Below are 20,600 nucleotides of genomic sequence, written 5' to 3' on the forward strand. Positions count from 1 at the left end.
TTTAGAATTAGCATGGAATTAAATGTCAAAGGAGAGGGAATTTATAATTTACTAAATAGGTTAACAATTCATTTAAGCTGTGTTCAACGTAATCTGTAAATGGGAGTGAATCACTACAGCTAGCCCTGAGTTTGGACTGCTTTTGAAAAAGGGAAAAGTTGGGGCTCAGAGTGTGGCTCAGAGGTAGAGTGTGTGCTTAGCATGCATGCAGCCCTGGGTCCAATCCTTAGCACCAGAAATAGATAAACAGATGAAGGGGTAGCGTTGGATTCTGCGTTTAAAGTCATTAGCTTAAGCTCTGCATTGTGACCAGTGTGGAACCTTGGTCACTATTAGGGGTAACAGGTGTAGTCCAATATCCAACCACTTCAGTTCAGCCTCTCTTCTTTCAGGATACACTGAAATTAACGCACATGGCCTTGAGGTCACTAGAGTTAGAGTTATCTGGCAGCCACCATGTTCACTTTTACTTTGGTTCTAGAATTAGGATTCAACTATTAAAAAGAATGTGGAGACTGGAAGTTGTGAAACCTTAGCTAATTCTTTAGAATTTTTTGTTAGTGCTCAAACAAAGAGGAGCATCTCCAGGCATCTCCACAGTTAACGTGGATTCTTTGACCCATTTTAGAATCCACTGACCAGGTAAGCGATAGACGGCAGAACCGGGTGGCCAGTCCTTAGGAAACCCCAGCTAGTGTGCCTTTGAGATTCAGGCCTCAGGAATCTGCCATGTCAAGCCATTATTCACATCCACACCACAGGCATAGTCCAAAATGCAGTTAACTTCAAAACTGGTCAGAAAACCTGCAGATCCCTGTGAGATAAGAGCTGTCTTCCTGTAAACAAGATATTCATAATGACAGAGGTGATGGCAATTATAATAATATCACCTCCTGGAATTCAGAGAATAGATTTTTACTACCAGCAAGCTAAGCAGGCTTGGATTGGCAGCACTGGAGCAAAACAGCAGGTTTTTAAAATGCAGTGTTGCATAATCAGTAGCCATTGAGAGATGCAAAGAAACCTGGTTTTCTGAATCACAGAACCAAAATTTTAGAGTTTGCTTATTCATATGCTATGCTTAGTGAAGTAAACAATGCATGCGGCCTTGACTCGTAGAACTAAAAATAATTACTTTCAATGTATTTGTTATACCAATAAAATTATCTCAGGTAAGGTACAAAAAGTGGGCAGCTGTCAAACTTACCTGTGCCTCTTCTAGGCTGTACAAGCTGTGCGAGCCCCCTCCCCCGGCTGGAGGAGAAGAATGAAGAGAATCCCAAGGAACCAAGCAGGTGGAAGCTTCTGAACACTGGCCCTGACCAGTACATGCTGGTTCAGCATTCTCCACTGAAAATAAAAGAACTGCATTTTTTTTCTTTCCTCTAAATCTTTCCCCACGGTGTTTTATAACTAATGCTCAGTTTGTACTTGGATATTTATGCTGGAAACGGGTAGGAGTTCATTCAGACTTCAGCCTCACAAAGTGATCTCTGTAGATTGATATCATGTCTTCATTTTTCGTGCAAAAATTCATCTCCGGAATTTATAGAAAAAAAATGTCCGAGATAAAAACGTTTAACTATTGGTCTCCTCTCGGATTCATTCATTTGATTGTATCTGTTTTCAGTTTCCCCAAATGGACACATGTAATAATGGATAGTTTTGCTTGAAGAAGTCTGTCACTGAAAAACACATGGCCACACTCGGCACATCATCATGTGAAAGTTGAGAATGGTATAGACTGGGAGACATAGGTTTTCCATCCCCCATTCATGTCAGAGGAGGGTATATGTGTGGAAGCTGAAACATATGCTTCTCTGTTTGTCCTAAGGGCTGCTCAGTAGAGGAGAAGGGAGCTTTCAGGCCTCCAGCAAGACTTTCTTCCATTACTTCCAAGTGTACTTTATGCTCATGAACACGTCCAGTGAGCTGGTGCTGTCCTTGGTCTCTGCTGTGGGCCTGGCTTCCCAAGGATTCTTGTCTCACATGCTGTAGCATCAGTGGCCCTGGGTAGGGCATGGTGTGGGGATCAGCAAGGTGAGGGGAAGGGGAATTGGTGAAGAAGAAAAAAATAAACCTATTTAAAAACTCACTTGTCTACCTTAGAAAGAAACCTAAAACTCAGTTTTTGGAAGCCTTTCCACAAGATGTCAGACTCAAAAGAATTCAACATCAGGAGTGCTTTTCTCATCCAAGTATTGTACAAGATGTGAAAATAAAGCTTTACTTGTTATACTTTAAAAGGACCACTGGAAACCTTGATTGTGGACACAAAGTATATTCCATGTTCATCCTAAAATATGTGTAATTTTTGTCATTTCTGCACTGATATAATAGTATGGTTTTATCATATTGAATAATTAACATTTATTTTAAATTCATAATTCTCAAAATAATGGAAAGACTCGTATTGTGTTTATAATAATTAGAGCCACACTTTGCTTCACAACAGGAGGAAGCTCTGAGAAAAGTATCACTAGGCAATTTCATCATCATGCAAATATCATGCGCTTACACAAGCTGAGATGGCTACGACATCATTAGATGGTTTAATTTGGGGGACCCCTGTCATAGATGCTGTCCTTTATTAACCAGAATGTCATTATGCAGCACATGACTGCATGTGGATTTAGACTAAGTATGTGAGATAACCATGGTTTAGGCAAATCGTTATTAAATTTTAATTTGCAAAATCTAATAATGGCTTTCACACTATCATTAAATACCTTCATCACTAGCAGCTGTGTTTTGAATAACAAAAATACCGTGTTCCATATTATGTCTGTAAACTTACTGGTCAAGGTAATAGTTGTCATTTGGCACGGAAGCACTTGAGATTCTTCTATTGAGCCCATAGATATAGCAACAAACATGGAAACCAAGATCAAAATTTCCAGAGCAAAAGTTGGACATTTTGAATTTAATGCAGATAATGACCTTCATAAGTTTCTATATTAAATAACTCTGGACTCTCTGAGGTCTCACATTCTTGACATTTTCAGCAAGTGATCCTGAAGGCTCATCTAATTTGTGATTTTTTTTTTTCCTGTTCTGAAAATTCAAGAACTTTCAACGCAGGGCTAATGAGTGAACACAACTGGTTGATTAGCTGGTGCTTATCATGTTGTCATGACTGTCTTCTGGTCACCATCCTGGCAGTGATCCTCATCAGAGGCCTGTCACCTAAACATTTTAGAACTTTGCCACCTCTCCTGGGCCCCACTATCTGCTCTTTAGGTATTTACAAATTAACATATTTTAAAGGGTCTAATCTCTATAATAGAATATGCTCAGTAATATTTCCAAGGTTAAATGTACGTGTACAGTCTATCAGTGTATATGCCACTTACTAAATTAACATGAGTCACTGTTGTTTTTTACTGTAATAATATCTGTAACTAATATTTACTAAATGATCACTGTGTGCTAAGTGGCACCTCTGATTGCTTTTCCACATTTTGTTAGTACTTCACATAATCCTCATAACATTGATATTAGTTGGTCTTCTTTTTATCACTCCCATTTTATGTGCATTTGAGGAACTGAAGCAAAGAATGTTCCAGTGACTTGTACCAGTTCGTATGACTCACAAGGGGTAGAAGCAAAATTCGAACCCAGGAAATCCTTTTTCTTAATATGTTATGCTGCTTTTCCATGTTGATATAACAACTATTGTAATATTACCAATTACTTGTTAGTAAAGTTAGAGTTATATGGCATGTGTTGCCATGAAAATGTACATATTAAGCTGAAAATAAAAGTGAATGGGGGCTGGGGTTGTGGCTCAGTGGCAAAGCACTTGCCTCGCATGTGTAGATCACTGGGTTCGATCCTCAGCACCACATAAAAATAATAAATAAAAAATAAAGATTGTGTCCATCTGTAACTAAAAAAAAAATGAATGGAACTATGTGAAATGCCTTTAACACATGAAAATCACAGGATTTCCTGGACATTTTACCATTTGGATACACATTTTGAGGAAACCCAGTGCTGTTGCAAACTGAACAAAATATTTTATATCATATGCCTTATAATCTAAGATGGCAGTTTTAGATATATATTGCAAGAGTGTAATGATATAAAATTTGACTATCAATTCCAAAACAGTGGTAATAGTAGGGAAAAAAAAACATCTAATGGGTCAATTTTTCAATACCATATTATGTCTCCTTATGATACTGGACATTTAATTTGCCTTGAATTTTAAAACCATGTTCCTCTGTAACCATGTTCCCTTCAAATATTGCTAAAGCCTGCTAACTGTTCATCCAAACTCTGGATTTGGACATCTGCCCCTTCCTACCTAAAAGGGAAAGAGAGTCATGCATTGAAATTTGGGATCTCTGCATAAGACCTGACTTAAAAATAATTAATTAGTGGGGCTGTGGTTGTGGCTTAGTGGTAGAGCACTTGCCTGGCACATGCGAGACACTGGGTTTGATCCTCAGAACTATGTAGAAATAAAATAAATAAAGGTATTGTGTCCATCTCCAACTAAAATGTATTTTTAAAAATAATAATTAGCAATTCAGAGTCAATGCATCATAAATATTCTATCATAACTGATACATATTTTCTAATATTATAAAATTTAGTGTGCTGTTAAAGAGAATGAGGATTTTGAAAAATACTAGAAATTTACATCTATTTCCATTAGAATTTAAGGAAGGGGAAGAATTTCTGTACTAGTTTTACTTTTGTTAGCTATGTGATGTTGAATTTAGATTGTAAGCTTTATTTTAAAAACCAGTATCCCAACCTGAAGTCCCACACTATCTTCTGTCCCTTCAAGCACATTCTTCCAGTGGTTTAGGGTCCTGTGCATTTTGGCCACTCTTCTTGCAGCAACAATATTCAATTTAAAATGAGGTCAACTTCTTAGGATACTATAAAACCTATGACATTGATTACGACTATTCATTTAAATTTTGTGATCATTAAATGAAAAAGGAAATGAAGTTGATCCTAATCATAATCATACTAGCCAAGAAAATGAACAGGCAAGCAAATTGTAAGGGGCAAACTGATTTAAGGAAAGCAAACCCTTTTCAAGGGTTTTTCTGGCAACATATTTTATAGGCAAGATTAGTATTTATTGATTTGGAAGTATTAGGTTGAGAATAAATTACTCCATGTATTTAAAACTAATAATATATTTTTTACCTAAAATACTAAAGTATTCTTTCACTAGATGAAGTAGATCTTTTTCTGTATAACGGTTTAATGCTGATTAGTGGGCACCTTTTTTATTCACTTATGTTTTTATAAACTCATAATAAGGAAATGTGAAATCAATAGTCATCCTTTACGTCACTTGTACTTTATATTTTACTTCAAATGTCATTCTCCTTTACAAGTACTATTGAAACTAGATTGGACTGAATTGCTTCTGAATTTCTGGAAACTATATTTAATTTTTAAGGACTAATTTTATGTGTAATATCTTACTAAATTATAGTTTAACAACTCATAGTAATATTAACTATATATATATATGTGTATATATATATTCATTTACCTGTTTTCTTTAACCTGTTTGCTGAATGGGTTGTCAGTTGTCTTCTTTAACTCTTAGGGGAAAAGATTTTGAAATGGTTTAGGATGATCTGAATTTCAATTATGAAAAAAATATTTTGTATTCTCTCAAGTGTTTGCAGTTTAAGTGATGATTCTCAGCAAAGCTTTAACTTTCAGAACATATTGGGAAAATATAAGAGGGGTTGTGCCAAGAATAGCCCCAGGTGATTCCCTTTATAAATACTGGCCACCATCTTCCTTGGTGCTACAATTCCATAATAGTCATTATGGCTAATCTTTGGTTTCAGAAGAATTTGACTACTTCAACAATTTGCCATTAAAAGCAATGTCAGTATTCATATTGGCAAACATCTGTGAGCAAGCATGGAAGACTGTTATGTGGCCTGTGTGTCTTTTAGCCTTTGTTCCCTAGACACAAGGCCTACTTCACTCAGGATAGTTTGCGTCTCTCTCTGAGAAGAGATTTCTGAAGTCTACTAGGTGTACTAAATGAGATATATCTGTATGTATGTCTCTCTATATATTATGTGTATTTACTACTTTTGTTTTTATGATAACTCATAAAAGTCACTGAGATTCTTATGTCTTGTTTTACAGTAAGATATGAAAAATGGAATTGTTCAGTGTATGTAATGTAGACATCAGAGCTGTCCAAAGTAGTAAGTGTACTTGGTTGAACGTCTTTCAATCACTGATGCTAGTTTGGTATATTTTAGTCTGCTTTTTGTAACCATTACAAAATGCCTGAAATAATAAGCTTATAAAGAAAAAAGGCTTGTTTCAGCTTACACTTTGAGAGGTTCTAAATGATAGTTGGCCCCATGGTGTTGGGCCTGTGGCAAAGCAACATATCCTGGCAGGAGTACATGGCAGAGCATAACCACTCAACTTGTGATCAGAAAGCAAGGAAAGAAAAGGGACCAGGGTCCTGCAGTCCCTTTCAAGGGTACACCCCCCAATGACATAACTTTCTCTCATAAGCGCCACCTGCATATGGTTCCACCAGTAGTGCCCTCTACTACATGGACCTTTGAGGGACATTCAAAATACAAACCATACTACTCACAATTCAGTTTGAAATTATTTGGTCTGGCTTTGCCATCAAGAAGTAGCTGATTAAAAAGAAAACCGTTAAGTTTTAAAATTACAGTTCTACTAGAAATAGGAAGGTTTTGATGGTTAATTTTACGTGCAAATAACAGAATAAATGTCATGTAGGAATTCAACAAATGCTTTCAGGATTTTATGTTGTACATGGTGCAGCTGGTGGGTCAAGTGTTCGTATCAGTTGTTTGGTTTGGAAATCTTCAGTGTGTCTGTGTTTATTGATCACTTGTATCTTTTAAAATGACAATATTTGTAACAAACCTATTCTAATATCATGTGCATATAAATATTGTATGTAGTCAAGAATACTAAGTTGGTGAAATACTTTAGAAAACACTTTCAAATTTGAATAATGCTTCAAGCAAATTTATTAGAGTTTCAGATGAATATATATTTTTGTAACTGCCAAGTAAATGAGTAGAACATAGCTTTGTGATTAAAAAATATTTTTATAAGTACTCATTTACAAGTATTCATTATTTTAAATAGCAAAATATCATATTGGTTCTATAAATAGTAATTGTTTTAAGTATATCTATATTTAACATCATATAACATCCCAAATTTAATGATATATTTCATCTGAATGTGTTATTAGCCCCTTTTCTTGTAAAATATCTATGTAACATAGTTCTGATCACTTCATATTTTGTGTATGATTAAAATTATCAGGGTGAATTATGTATTTTATGTCATTTATTTGTGTGTGCATTAAATATTGAAATGGTAACATCATAAATATCAACAATAATAAAGGGAATTGTAGTGTAAGCAGTTCAACTTCTTTTCATTTACATGTAATTAATTCCTCTTACATTCTTCCCTGATTAAAATACCAACTATGAAACATAGATTTTTTTTTTCACCCTTCAAGAATTCACAAACTTGAATGGCTCAGTGGTGTGTGCCTGGAATCTCAGGGACTTGGGAAGCTGAGGCAGGAAGATCACAAGTTCTAAGCCAGCTTCAGCAACTTAGCAAGGACCTAAGCAATTAGCAAGACACTATCTCAAAAATAAAAAGCGTTGGGGATGTGGCTCAGTGGTTAAGCACCTCTGGGTTCAATCCCTGGTATTAAAAAAAAAATCAAAAGCTCAATAGAAGAAAGTTGATATGTGTGCATGAAGCAAATATATAAATATGAGCTGGAGAGAGAGGAACTACTAGGAAGGAACCAGAATAAGAAGCTTGATAATGAGACATGGCATAGGAAACTTCATGGGAGATAAGACCTATGCTGTTCTCTGAATTAACTAGCCAAGCTTTCAAGGTGTCTCCAGTACTTAAATTATGTATGAGCCATTCTCCTGGTTGCTGAGGGTGTTACAAATGCACATAATTCCCTAAACATAAGGTTAAAGAAATTGGTATATTTAAGGTGATTCATGGAGTGCACAGACCAAAATGTTAACTACCAATGGAAAGCAATGAGAAGCACAAGCTATAGAAATTGAATTTAGATTCAATTAAACTTGAACTTCTGGAACATCTACAGATTACTTATCAGCTACTGAGCTAAGCTGAAGAATTTGTAACTAGAAACACATATGTGGCCATTGTTGTAATGGAGTTTACAGACTAAAGGAGGAAACATTGATATTAATATAAAATATGATGGGAGAAGGCTAGGTTATCAAGGGTAGTGGCTTTCAGGACAGATAAAATTAAGCAGCAGGATAAGGGAAACTTTTTAACCTTGTTAGCTAGAACTGAATGACGCTAAGACAGAAATGCAGTGGTATTTTGGTAGGGTGGTGAACAGATTCGTCCGGACAGAGGATAAAGATGTGCGGATGTGATTAGAAAAAGACAGATGGAAAATAAGATGGTGTGCATCTCTGAAGGCCAGGCTGAGAGGTCTGCACATAGAGAGTATAAGAAAATTGAGATAAATAGCTGATGGCAGTGATAAGGAATTACAAATTCCAGGTGGGAAGCTTGAAGAATCTGTAGCTGTTGAAGGTGTGGGCTAGCTTTGGAAATGTCAAAAACAATATTAATGGAAGAAGCAAAAATCAATAACTGGATTTTACTTTTTGCAGATTGCTAGTAGACTCTGAGATGGCAAATTTAATACAGCTATAAGAGTGAGAAAATAGAATCAGCAAGTGTAGGCTGTTTGTTTTAAAATAGCCTTCCAGCCCCTTGTGTTCCAGAGATGTTCCTGGGACACACAGGCACCCAGGCACACACCATGCAAGATTTGTGTGTGTGTGTGTCGGGGGGTAAAATTAGGTTTGAGAAACACAAAGTTAAGCAAGTTTATTACAGGACTCCCCAACCTCCTAATGCCCTAATAATAAACATGATTTTGGAGGAGAGATGTGGTATGCAGTATTCTTTGAGCTCATGAGAAAATGGGATGTGTTTCGTGGAAGACTTGTTAATATTTCCCTGGAATGCAAGTATTCATCAAAGGAGGGGAAACTGTTCTGGGAAATAACATAAAAGGAAAAAAATAGTTAACACACTAATGGGGACGGCACCGTATTTACCTGATGGGGTGTCATTGAGGCTTGAAGGAAGAGATGACAAGTATTTACAGAAATGAACAGTCACAGCAAGGTAGGGTTAAAAGCAGGTTGCATCATTCTTTCACCCTGAACCTATGTTCAGGGCACCATGGCCAGGAAGAGCTCATTCCACAGGGACTCAAAGGTATCCTCTCCCTTCCCATGCCTAGCCATGTAATGCCATGTCAGGTTGGAGGTCACTTTGATATGTTAAAACTTGTCTCCAGTTTGCTCTGGTTTCTGGACTAAATTTAGGATGCTTGATGGCCATGGCCCAGGCCATCAAGCATCCTAAATTTATAGTCATAAGTTAGATGACTTAAAGACTAATTTTCTTTCTTATAAGTCATAAGTTAGATGACTTAAAGACTAATTTTCTCTTCACAAGAAGTATTCAAAAGACATAGACTGTATGGGGTTCTCCAGCTTGCCCTTGGTTGACCACTTGAAGATTGTCTAAATGCAGTGATATAAATTCTGATTGATTGCTCAAAGCCAGGTCATACTGTGACAATATAAACCCCTAGATATTTAGAAAGAGATTTGTCTCACCTATGCCACCTCCAAGATTTCTTTTAATCCGAAATTTTCCAGATATCTAAATGTGGACCCTCTTCCTTGTGAATCCACGGGAGCAAGTTTCAGTACCAGACTGCCTGGAAATTCAGCAAGTCCTAGACGTCGTAGACTCTCTGCCCTTGACTCGCTATGTTGCTCTCATTTAGCAGAAGCCTGTGAACTCCTTGCCAGAAAAGTGATAAAATTTATTATTCCAGAGCTGTGTACTCAGAGGGAAAGGGAGTGATTACCCCATGATATAATAGAGTGTTCTGCTGAGGGCACTTTACTTCAGAGGGATGAAGACAAGTGAGAACATAAATAATGGTCAAAGAATGACTAAGGACATGTGGGGATTGATTGCCAGGAAATATTAGGTCTACTAAGAACTGCTGCTGTTCTGACTGCCCACATGTCGCCTCACTGTTAAAAATGTTTACCCAGAGGTTAGACATTAGGATGTCACCTAACTTTAGCAAGGAGGGAGCTGGAAATACTGAATGATGAATAGACTGGAAAGTGCCGGGAGGCTTCTACACACAATCTTTGAAAAACTTATTTGAGTTGTATAAGTCATTAAACAGATGCTGAGCTAGGAGAAGCTTCTTCCTTCTCTTCTTGAGAGGAGATTCTCAACATAAAATTAACTATCTTAAAATCCACAGTTTCACAGCCTGTAGTGTATTCACAATGTCCCCTTTATCTCCTTCCAAACAGTTCTCATCACCCTGAAACGGGGGTTTCTAAAATTAAGCTTATATTATATCGAGACAATTGAAGATTCACATTTTTGACCAACGTGGAGAAGCAGTTCAATGAAGGATGGATAGCCTTTTCAACAAATGGGCCTGGGACGGTCAGATGTTCGTAGGCCTGAAAATGATCCTCCAACTAAATGTTACACACTGCACCAAAAAAATTAACTCCAAATGGATGATGGACTTAGATTTAAAATATAAAATTACAAAATGTTGAAGGAAAAAATAGAGAAGAAATTCTTAAAGATCTAGAGCTAGACAGATTTTTTTTTAGCCTTGACATAAAGATCATGATCCATAAAAGGGAAAGTTGATAAATTGGACCTTATCAAAATTTAAAACATTTTCTATTTTAGAGACTATCTGAAGACAATGAAAAGTGAGTTGCAGACTGGGAGAGAAGTGGAAAACCATCCCATAAACCACTCGTGTCTGATGAAAAGAATTCTGAAAAAATGTTGCAAAAGGTTTCATGCTGTATCATTCATTCATACAAAATTTTTCAACCGGCAAAATGAGAAATAGAAGAAGTTGGTGTGATTAGGAAAGAGCAACAGGAATTGTTTTCACTTGACAGTATTCATGTCAATATTCTGGTTTGAAACTACTACACTTTTCCAAATTGTAAACCTTTGGGGGAAATTAAGTAAACCATACATATGATCTTTACTTAGTCTTAAGAGCAAAATACCTGGAAATGAAATTGCATTTGTCAAAGCTAATAAACTCCACGATTGCTTTCTTGTCCTGTCTGCCTTCTAGCACTGGTTCATTCAGAAAGTCAGTTGCACAAATTGAGCATTTCCTCTATGAAAGACTTGGTTTTAACATTTGGTACCCTGTCAAGATCCTGAGGAATTTGTATTTCAGAAGTAGCAGCAAGTTTGTTGCCTGATTAAGAATCCCACTTTAGGACTTAATAGCTCCATTATCATAAGCAAGTTATTTCCTTTAGCATCAGATTTCTCCAACAGTAAATTTATAATAATAATGCCATTTGCTCCATATGGCTATAAGATGAACTAAATAAGATCAACTAAATAAGATCCATAGATCAGAATTTAGCATTGAGCCTGACAGTTAGAAGCACCTTTAATGGGAACTAAATGAAAGAGTATTAAGTATTTTGGGATTGATCTAAGTTAGTGGTAGAAGGAAAAATCTATTCTCCAGAGACATTTCCTTAAGACAGATGGCTTGTTTGAGGAATTGAGAAATAGAATTTGAGGAGTTGGCTGCAGTTTGAAAGCATGGTTTCCCATGTGAAGGAGTTGTAGTGTATCTTGTAGGCAGGGGTGAACCTTTGAACGTTTTCAAGCAGGGGAGCCAATTAACTGATCAGAAGAGTTACTGTTGTGATGATTCATATAGTGTTTCTCAGGCCAAGCCCATCAGAACATCTTGAGGAATTGTACTTAGGGGTATCATTCTTAGTAAGCTTTCCAGGTTTTGGGGATTTTATTTTTTGGTACCAGGGATTAAACCCATGGGCGCCAAACTACTGAGCCATTTCCCACATCCCTTTTTTATTTTGAGATAGGGCCTGGCTAAGTTGTTTAGGACCTCATTAAACTGGCTTTGAACTTGTGATCCTCCTGCCTCCGCCTTCTGAGCAGCTGGGATTATAGGTGTGCTACACTGCACTGGGCCCAAGTGATTCTTTTTTGTACACTTGTATTTGTAAATTGTTAATCTAAAAGTGGTAGAATTCTTTTTTGTTGTTGTTGTTTGGTACTGAGAATTGAACCTAGGGGTGCTTTATCACTGAGCTACATCTCCACTGCAGCAGCACCCCCCCTTTTTTTGAGGTAGGGTCTCACTGAATTGCAGAGGGCCTTACTATATTGCTGAGATTATCCTCATAGGTGTGCACCACTGCACCTGGCTAACAGTAGTGCAACTCTTTGTTGTTATTGTACACATAAATTTATTAAAAGGTATAGAAGTTCCTGTTGGGTTGGGTAATGACACCAAATGAGCCTATCCTAGATAAAGTTGCTAGATAATCTCTTGACTGTCGAGAACAGCCTAATACACTGATGAGCATGTTTCCAAATGTTGAAGCTGTTTAGGTTTTCAGAATCAGATCAATGGTGGCTACCAATCCTGGAACTGACCATCCTCTGGGAGATATAGCCTCCCCTGAGCTGACGTGTTGCCACTAGGTCTATAGCCTGCGTTTCAGTACTCCATTCTCAAAACCTCATGAAAGCCCAATGCTCCAGGCTTTAGTACTCAGCTGCTGGTGATCCTTTTGCTAATATGCAATCTCATGATAGGCCACTCCCTTCAATAATCTATATTAAGCCTGCCATTCAGTTTTCTCATATTTGTGCACTTCTCATGGTGGACCAGGGTTCTGGGTCCATAATTTTGCAGAACTCAGGCACCTGCTGTGGTAATCCTCCATAAAGTCTATAGTGAAAAGCTGGAATTCTTAATGAAAGAGCATCTGAGAAATAAAGCTGAGGAGATGTTTTGAGAAAGATTTAGAAGGTAAATTAACAAGAGTTGCCAATCCATAGGGTGCAGAACAGTGAATTGTAGAAACGAGATGGGATGTTGACAAAGTGTTTAGTTTGGATAGTTGGTCCCCATAGTAAGAGAAGGCAGGATGAGTAGCAGACTAGGAAGTAATGAAAATACATGCCCTTTGGCACAAGTTGAATTTGAGGACTTCCAGATGGAGGTAGCAAATAGACTTGTGGAAAAACTCAACTGGATTTCAAGTGAAAGATGAGAACTGAAAAACCAGCAAGTATAAGTGAATAATTAAGGCATCAACAGGAACACATGGGGTGAGAAGATTGGAAATCGGAGGGTACTATCCTGAGGCACTAAAATTTAAGCAAAAGAAAAGATTCTGTGGATGAAATTCAAAACAAATATTTGAAGTGGTTGGGAGGAGAAGATCCAGTTAATTGGGTGGCCAGAGAAGTCCAGAAAATGGAGTTCAAAAAGGGAATCATCAAATGATTTACTGGATCATATGACTGAGAAGTAGAAAGGACATTTAGTCCTTGAACTACTTTTATTTTTATATGTGTGTGCTTTCTTAAATTTTAGTTGCAAAGTTTTAATGGGCTTTTTTAAAGATCAGGAACATTTATTTTTCAAAAATCTTACAGCAATAAATAGTCCTACCAGAATTCCTATTGCCCAGCACCTTTATCAACACTGAATGATATTTATATTAGTCCAATATTGTTAGAATGAACACACTACCAAAAGCAATACACAGATTCAATGCAATCCCCATCAAAATACCAATGACATTCTTCACAGAAGTAGGAAAGAAAAAAAACAGTTCTAAAGTTCATTTGGAAGAATAAAAGACCCAGAATAGCCAAAGCAACACTTATTCAAAAAAGCAATGCTAGAGGTGTCATAATACCTGACTTCATATTATACTACAGAGCTATAGTAACAAAAACTGCATGGTACTGGCTTAAAAACAGACACATAGACCAATGGTACAGAATAGAAGACATGGAGACAAACCTACATATCTACAGTCATCTGATTCTTGACAAAGATCCCAACAATATACATTGGAGAAAAGACAGCCTTTTAACAAATGTTGCTGGGAAAACCAGTTATCTATTTGAAGAAGAATGAAACTAGACCCTTCCCTCTCACCCTGCACAAAAATAAATTCAAAATAGATTGAAGGCCTAGGAATTAGACCAGAAACTATGCAACTACCAGAAGAACACGTGGGGTCAACACTCCAGCATAGAGGCACAGGCAATGAGTTTCTCAATAGGACACCTTAGGCTCCTCAAATAATGTGAAAATTTAATAAATGGGATGGCATCAAGTTAAAAAGCTTCTGCACAGCAAGGAAACCATTAAGAATGTGAATAGAGAATCTATAGAATAGGAGAAAATCTTTGCTAGCTACTCTTCTGACATATAAAGAACTCAATAAACTTTATAACCCCACCCAATCCCCAAATAAACCAATTAATAAAAGGGCAAATGAAACAGCATTTCTCAAAAAAAGAAATACAAATGGCCAACAAATCTATTTTTTTAAAATATTCGATATTATTAGAAATTAGAGAAATGCAAAGCAAAACTACATTGAAATTTTATCTCATACCAGTTAGAATGGCAATCATCAAGAATACGAACAATATTAAATGCTGGAGAGGATGTGGAGAAAAATACTTGTACACTGTTGATGAAATTATACATTAGTACAACCACTAGGTATATCAGTATGGAGGTTCCTCAAAAGACTAGGTGTGTAACCACCATATGATTCACTATTTATCCTAAAGAATTAAAGTCATTTTACTGTTGTGATACATGCATGACTATGTTTATAACCCAATTATGGAACCAGCTAGATGTCCATCAGTGGATGAATGGATAAAGAAAATGCACACATACACAATGGAGTTTCACTCAGCCATAAAGAAAAATAAAATTATGTCATTTGCATAAAATGGGTAGTACTTGAGACTATTATGTTAAGCAAAATAATCCAAATGCAGAACATCAAGGGTTGTATATTTTCTTTCATATGTGGAAGTTAATTACTCAGCCATAAAAAAGAATAATCTTATAACATTTGCTGGTTATGGATGGATCTGAAAACTATCATGTCAATCCCCCAAACCCCAAAGTTGAATGGTCTCTCATCTGATATGTGTGCTAAATCACAACAAGGGATGGGGGGAAGAATAGAATTTCAGTGGATTAGATATAGGAGAATGAAGGGAAGGAAGAGGGAGATAGGATGGGAAAGACAGTGGAAAGAATCTAACATAACTTTCCCATATGAACACACCACAATGAATCTCAGCATGGGGTACATCCACAGGACTCTAATTGGAATAAGACGAACTCTGCGTTTGTACAAATATGTCAAAATAAACTCTACTCCCATGTATAACTAAGAAGACCAACAACAACAAAAAGGTGTGGCGGGGGAGGTCCCATGAAAATCAAAGGGAGATCAGCAGAAAGAGGAAAGAGTCTAGGGGAAGAGAGGAAGGGAGAGGTGGGGAAGTGCCGAGGAGTGATGTTGGCCAAATTATACTGCTGTATTGTGCATAGAAGCAAATATGAAACAACAAATCCCATCATTATGTACAATTATAATGCTCCAATTTTTTTAATTTGGGGATTTGGGGGGAAAAAAAGAATAGCAAGTTGGCCACCAGGATTGCTAAATTTATATTTCATATACTAACTTCAAAAGAAGAAAACAACCCAAACGTTGCCCTAAAAATCTCTGCCCTGCTTCTCCTTGGTCTAGACAAAGTCACGTGCTTTCCCCTAAACCAATCACTAGAATCAAGTTGTATCTTTTGACCAGACCAGGCTTACACTTTCCATCTCTTAAGAAATGCAACTGTCAGAGATTTGCCAAAAGAAAATCAAAGTGGTATTACCAAAAGCAGGAATGGATTCTGGGCAGGCATAAACAACAGATGGCTGGGAGAGTAGCACTAGAGTGTTCCTGTGCCAATCTTAATTATGTGCTTTATCTTGCATTGACGAGCCAGTCATGTGAAATGGACTGTAAATTCTATGAATTTCCTATCTTTTAAAAGTCGAACAGGAGAATAGTTATCATTAAATGGATATTTGGTCAAGAAGCCAGGAGGTTAAATACTGAACAGAAGAGAAAGACAAAGCAACTATGAATCACTTTTCTTATTCAGTGCTAGAAAGAGAAAGGAGAGAGAATTGAATAGGAGAGAGTAAAATAAAAAAATTAAAAAATAAAATAAAATTATTTTTCCTTATAGGCAGGGATCACTTAAGATTCATTTCTTATGGATGAAGATGCTTATTTTTCATATAGCTATTAGGGAAAATGCTTTTCACTGTAAGGATATGTAAATATTCATGTCTTGGATTTTTTTTCTTGTCCTGTTTCATTTGGCTTTGGCCCTTGCAGATGCATTATTCAACTGTGAGTTTCCAATGTGATATTAACCTTGGTAAAAATAGGTTAAAGAGTCCCAAGACATATTTGGCAAGTTGATGATACAAACCTGAGCTTCATATTTTATATCAGACATCATCAAGAGTTGAAAAGCAAATGACCTAAATGATGCTGGTTTCCATGTTTAAATGTCACAGTATTGTCTGTATCATGAAAATATTCTTTAAGGATAATCAAAGTAAAGTTCCTTGGCACAATTTTGAATTCAGACCTAACAATGAGTGGAATGTGTAATTCTGAACTTATTTCCTAAACATTCTTTCTGGGATAAAATGAGAACGCTGAGGTAGAAGATCTAGATGATTATTACCAGAGTAGTAATTTGCTGCAGAGATGAAAGAGGAAATATTGATGGCTTTGAAATTCAACTTTAAAACTAAGGTTTAAAATGAATGTGTTGTGCCATGATGAGTCAAAGGAGATGATCAAATTCTATTATGCAATACTTTTACATCTGATGCTATAAATCATGAGATGCGTGTAAGAGGCATTGCCTGTGGCTTCTCCCGAGTGTCTGAGATGCATTTCCAGCATCTTTTGGAGTGACTTTAACTCACTGTCACTTTACTCCTCAACCAGAGGGGGAAAAGGAAAGGACTATGATTAAATTTCATTTTACCCAGGGCGAGTTCATCAAAGTTGGTGACATAAACTCAACAGTTCGGCAAGCCCAGATCCTAAGTAACATCAAACTTGCCTTTAGAGAACGGGCATTGTGGAAAGTGGTCTGAAATATGTTCAGGTTAATGGGGATAGGTCGAGAAAAAACAATTGATTGAGAAAACTTCAAAAGCAGAACCCTGATTGTAACCCCTGCCCATCCTCAAGGGAGTAGCGGCATCTGAAATGTCGCAGTTGAATCATATCTCGGTTGTCATACTTGTCATTATGTTAAATATAGAGACAGTGGGACATGGAATGCCAGCGAGGAAGGGGAGGATGCTAACAAGGAGATGTATTTTCTACATATAAGACAGGACCAAGTCTCAGACCGGCAGAAAAATTAATGTTTCTGATTCTGGCAGACGAAGAGTGGTGGGGCAGGGGCCTTGTATTAATCATGTCTTTCATTTTCTGTTTTTCGGATGCTTTGTCATTTGGCCATTGCTGACCCTGGAGGGACTGCCATACCCAGAGCTAGTCAATTCATAAAGGGAGAACATAACTCATGCGCAGTCTGCCTTTTCCTACTCAAACCAACCAATCCAGAGCCCACACTCCTGGTCAACTGTATTGTGAGCTTTGACACCCCAGACCACCTTTCACCTGTCCTCATCCCCAAGCAGCTGGGTGCTAGACAGCAAGGACAGCTCTGAGAGCCTCGGAGACTCTTCAGACCAGTTGTTCTTAAACCTGCTCACTCTGCCCTGTCCACTCCTTCCCAGAGGAGCCATAAGAAGACCCTTGTCCTCACTCCCTCCCTTCCCTCTGCCTCTGGTCTGAGTCCAGCGCTTCCTTCATGGAATGGGCTGACCCTTCCACTTGGGATCTGGGAATATACAGGACTGCATTTTCGAGGGCTGTTGTTCCTTGATCTTTTGGCCTCACCATACATGAATAATAATAATAATAAAGTATTTTTAAGTAGGGAGGGTGTGAAGGGACGGCTGTACATTTCATCTTAGAGTATCTGAGAATAGGACAATATTGGTGGGCTGAGGTAGTGGCCCAGTGGTAGAGCGCTAACCTTGCCCTTGTGAGGTATTGGGTTCCATCTTCAGCACCACATGAAAATAAATGAATACAGATATTTTTATAAAACCAAAAAAATTCCATTGGTGTTCCGATTGTTCCTAGAGCCATTTGGGAACAGTCCCAGACAGATACTCTTATTTTTAACTGCTGGAAGATACCTCCTTAGAGGTCACCGAGGCTCATTAACATCATCACCTGTACTTTAAGTCCTGAACTGGTTGTGCTGATTAGGTAGTTACTTTTACTTCATTAATTGGTTCGGTTTTGTTTAGCGTATGCTCCTAACTTTGAGCATAGGACTGGAGGACATTTTTCTAAGAAGCAGGGTCTCATTTTCTCTTTAAAGTCTGTGGTAAGCTAGTTTGTATCTGGGGAATAGGAATCACGCTGTGGTTCCTGAATCTGGCTCACCATCAGAGTTACTCAGATAATCAGAAGGAAAATGATGCCTTGTTCTCAGGCCTTACTCCAATTTTAGTAAGTCATTTGGGTGACAGGTTTGAAAATTCCAAGAGACTATAACTCTAGGCCAGTTCTCAAGTCTTTTATGTTCCAGTGCTAGGAACTGATTCCAGGGCCTCACACGTGCTGGGCAAGCACCCTACATCTCCAGTCCTTTCTTAAACTTCTATGTACATAGCAATCCCTAGGATGCCTGTTAAATATCAGTTGTTTTGAGTGAAGCCTGAGATTCTGCATTTTAGCAAGCTACCTGGTGCCATAACCACGTTTTGAATAACAACCCAGCACATAATTCACCTGGGGGCCTTGTTTAAAACATAAGGCTTCCTGGGAATTTGCCTGGAGATTCTGATTCAACAGGGTGGGTTGGACCTGGGAATCATTCCAGATATTTTTTATCATCACACAAGTTTGGAATCTACCAGCCTACAGAAAAAATATCTGAATGTCATATAATAATGACAATAACAATAATAGAGCTAATTTATTCATGTGGTATGTATTGGCACCTATTCTATGCTAGCTATGTTCTGGGCTAAGGGTCCACGATGATAAATTTCAACAAGAATTTTTGCTTTCATGAAGGAGACAGCAAATCAAATAGCAAACACTAGAAAAGATAAAATAATTCCACAGAGGGTTGGTGCTTTGAAAATACAAAGCAGAGTAAGGAGACAGCGTCCTAGAGAATTGCTGATAGGTACGATTACAGCAAGAACAGCAACTGTGATAATAAGGACAGTCAACATGCAACAGCATTTACAAGCCAGGGCATGTAGAGGCATTTTACATGGATGATTCTGTTCATTCTTACATCAAATGCATGAGATATCTGTGATTATCTTCATTTTACAAATGAAGCCACTAAGACAAAGATTTAATAACTTTTTTAAACTTCCTTTTTTATTCCAGTAAATACACATAAAATTTATCATCTTAACCATTTTTAAGTGTATAGTTCAATGATATTAAGAACATTCACATTGTTGTACAACCAATCTTAAGAACTTTTCGTCTTGCAAATCTAATTCTGTGCCACTAAACAACTCCCCAATCGTCCCTCCTCCTAGCTTCTGCCTCTATGAATCTGACCACTTTTAACTATCTCATATTAACGGAATCATACAGTCCTTGTCTTTTGTAACAGGCTTATTTTACTTAGAACAATGTAATTGGGTCCATCCATGTTTTACTATGTGTCATAACTTCCTTCCTTTTTAAAGTCAAATAATATTCCATTATACATACATATATATATATATATATATATATATATATATATATATACCATATTTTGTGTATGGATTCTCTACTGATGGACACTCTACTGATGGGTTGCTGGTAGCTTTAGGCTATTGTGAATAATGTTCTGTTATGAACATAAGTGTAGTAGTGTAATAGCTGATCTTCTTGCCTATTGTTAAACACACTGACCTCACCAAAGTTCTTACCTTATGGCCTTTTTGCTATCCTTCTTCTAGGAGAGCACTTCCCAAATTCTCCTGGATCAGTCTTATACTTAGCTCAACTCTTTGCTGAAATATTAGCTGCTAGAAGAAGAGGCTGTTCTGTCAAACCCATCTAAAAGTGCATCTGTCTGTGTTGCATGCCTGTAATCCTAGCAGCTCAGGAGGCTGAGGCAAGAGGATCACAAGTTCAAGGTCAGTCTCAGCAACATAGTAAGATCCTAAGCAACTGAGCAAGTCACTGTCTCAAAATAAACAGACGGAAGATGTGGCTTAGTAGTTAAGTACCCATGGGTTCAATCCCCAGTACCAAAATAAATAAATAAAAATAAAGGTGCACCTCCACAGGCATGTGACTCTATCGAACTTACCTTGCTATGTTATTCTTTAGAGTACTTGTTGATCATGTTATGTATTGTATTATTTGTTTATTTTTGTCTCCTCCTACCCTCAAAGTTATCTTCAAGAATGTAGACTTGGCCTATTTGTGTAATGCTCTATCTTAAATGCCTAGGACAGTACCTGGGAATGA

At 37.3% G+C, this 20,600-nt stretch overlaps 1 protein-coding gene across 3 annotated transcripts in view; it reads left to right on the forward strand.

Moving 5' to 3' along the window:
• Prex2 (phosphatidylinositol-3,4,5-trisphosphate dependent Rac exchange factor 2) overlaps positions 1 to 20,368 on the forward strand; it is a 294,983-nt gene extending 274,615 nt beyond the window's left edge. Inside the window, exon 40 of one of the 3 annotated variants that reach the window (XM_040294020.2) lies at positions 20,084 to 20,366. In XM_040294020.2, the coding sequence (XP_040149954.2) occupies positions 20,084 to 20,141 (58 nt within the window). In that variant the 3' untranslated portion in view covers positions 20,142 to 20,366. Of the gene's footprint in view, positions 1 to 1,222; positions 7,423 to 20,083 lie in introns of those variants that run through there. The other 2 variants (XM_005322936.5, XM_078017136.1) reach the window with 2 other exon arrangements.
• Positions 20,369 to 20,600: the final 232 nt, after the last annotated feature.

This window comes from Ictidomys tridecemlineatus, chromosome 7 (assembly GCF_052094955.1).
Source record: "Ictidomys tridecemlineatus isolate mIctTri1 chromosome 7, mIctTri1.hap1, whole genome shotgun sequence".
NCBI lineage: Eukaryota > Metazoa > Chordata > Mammalia > Rodentia > Sciuridae > Ictidomys > Ictidomys tridecemlineatus.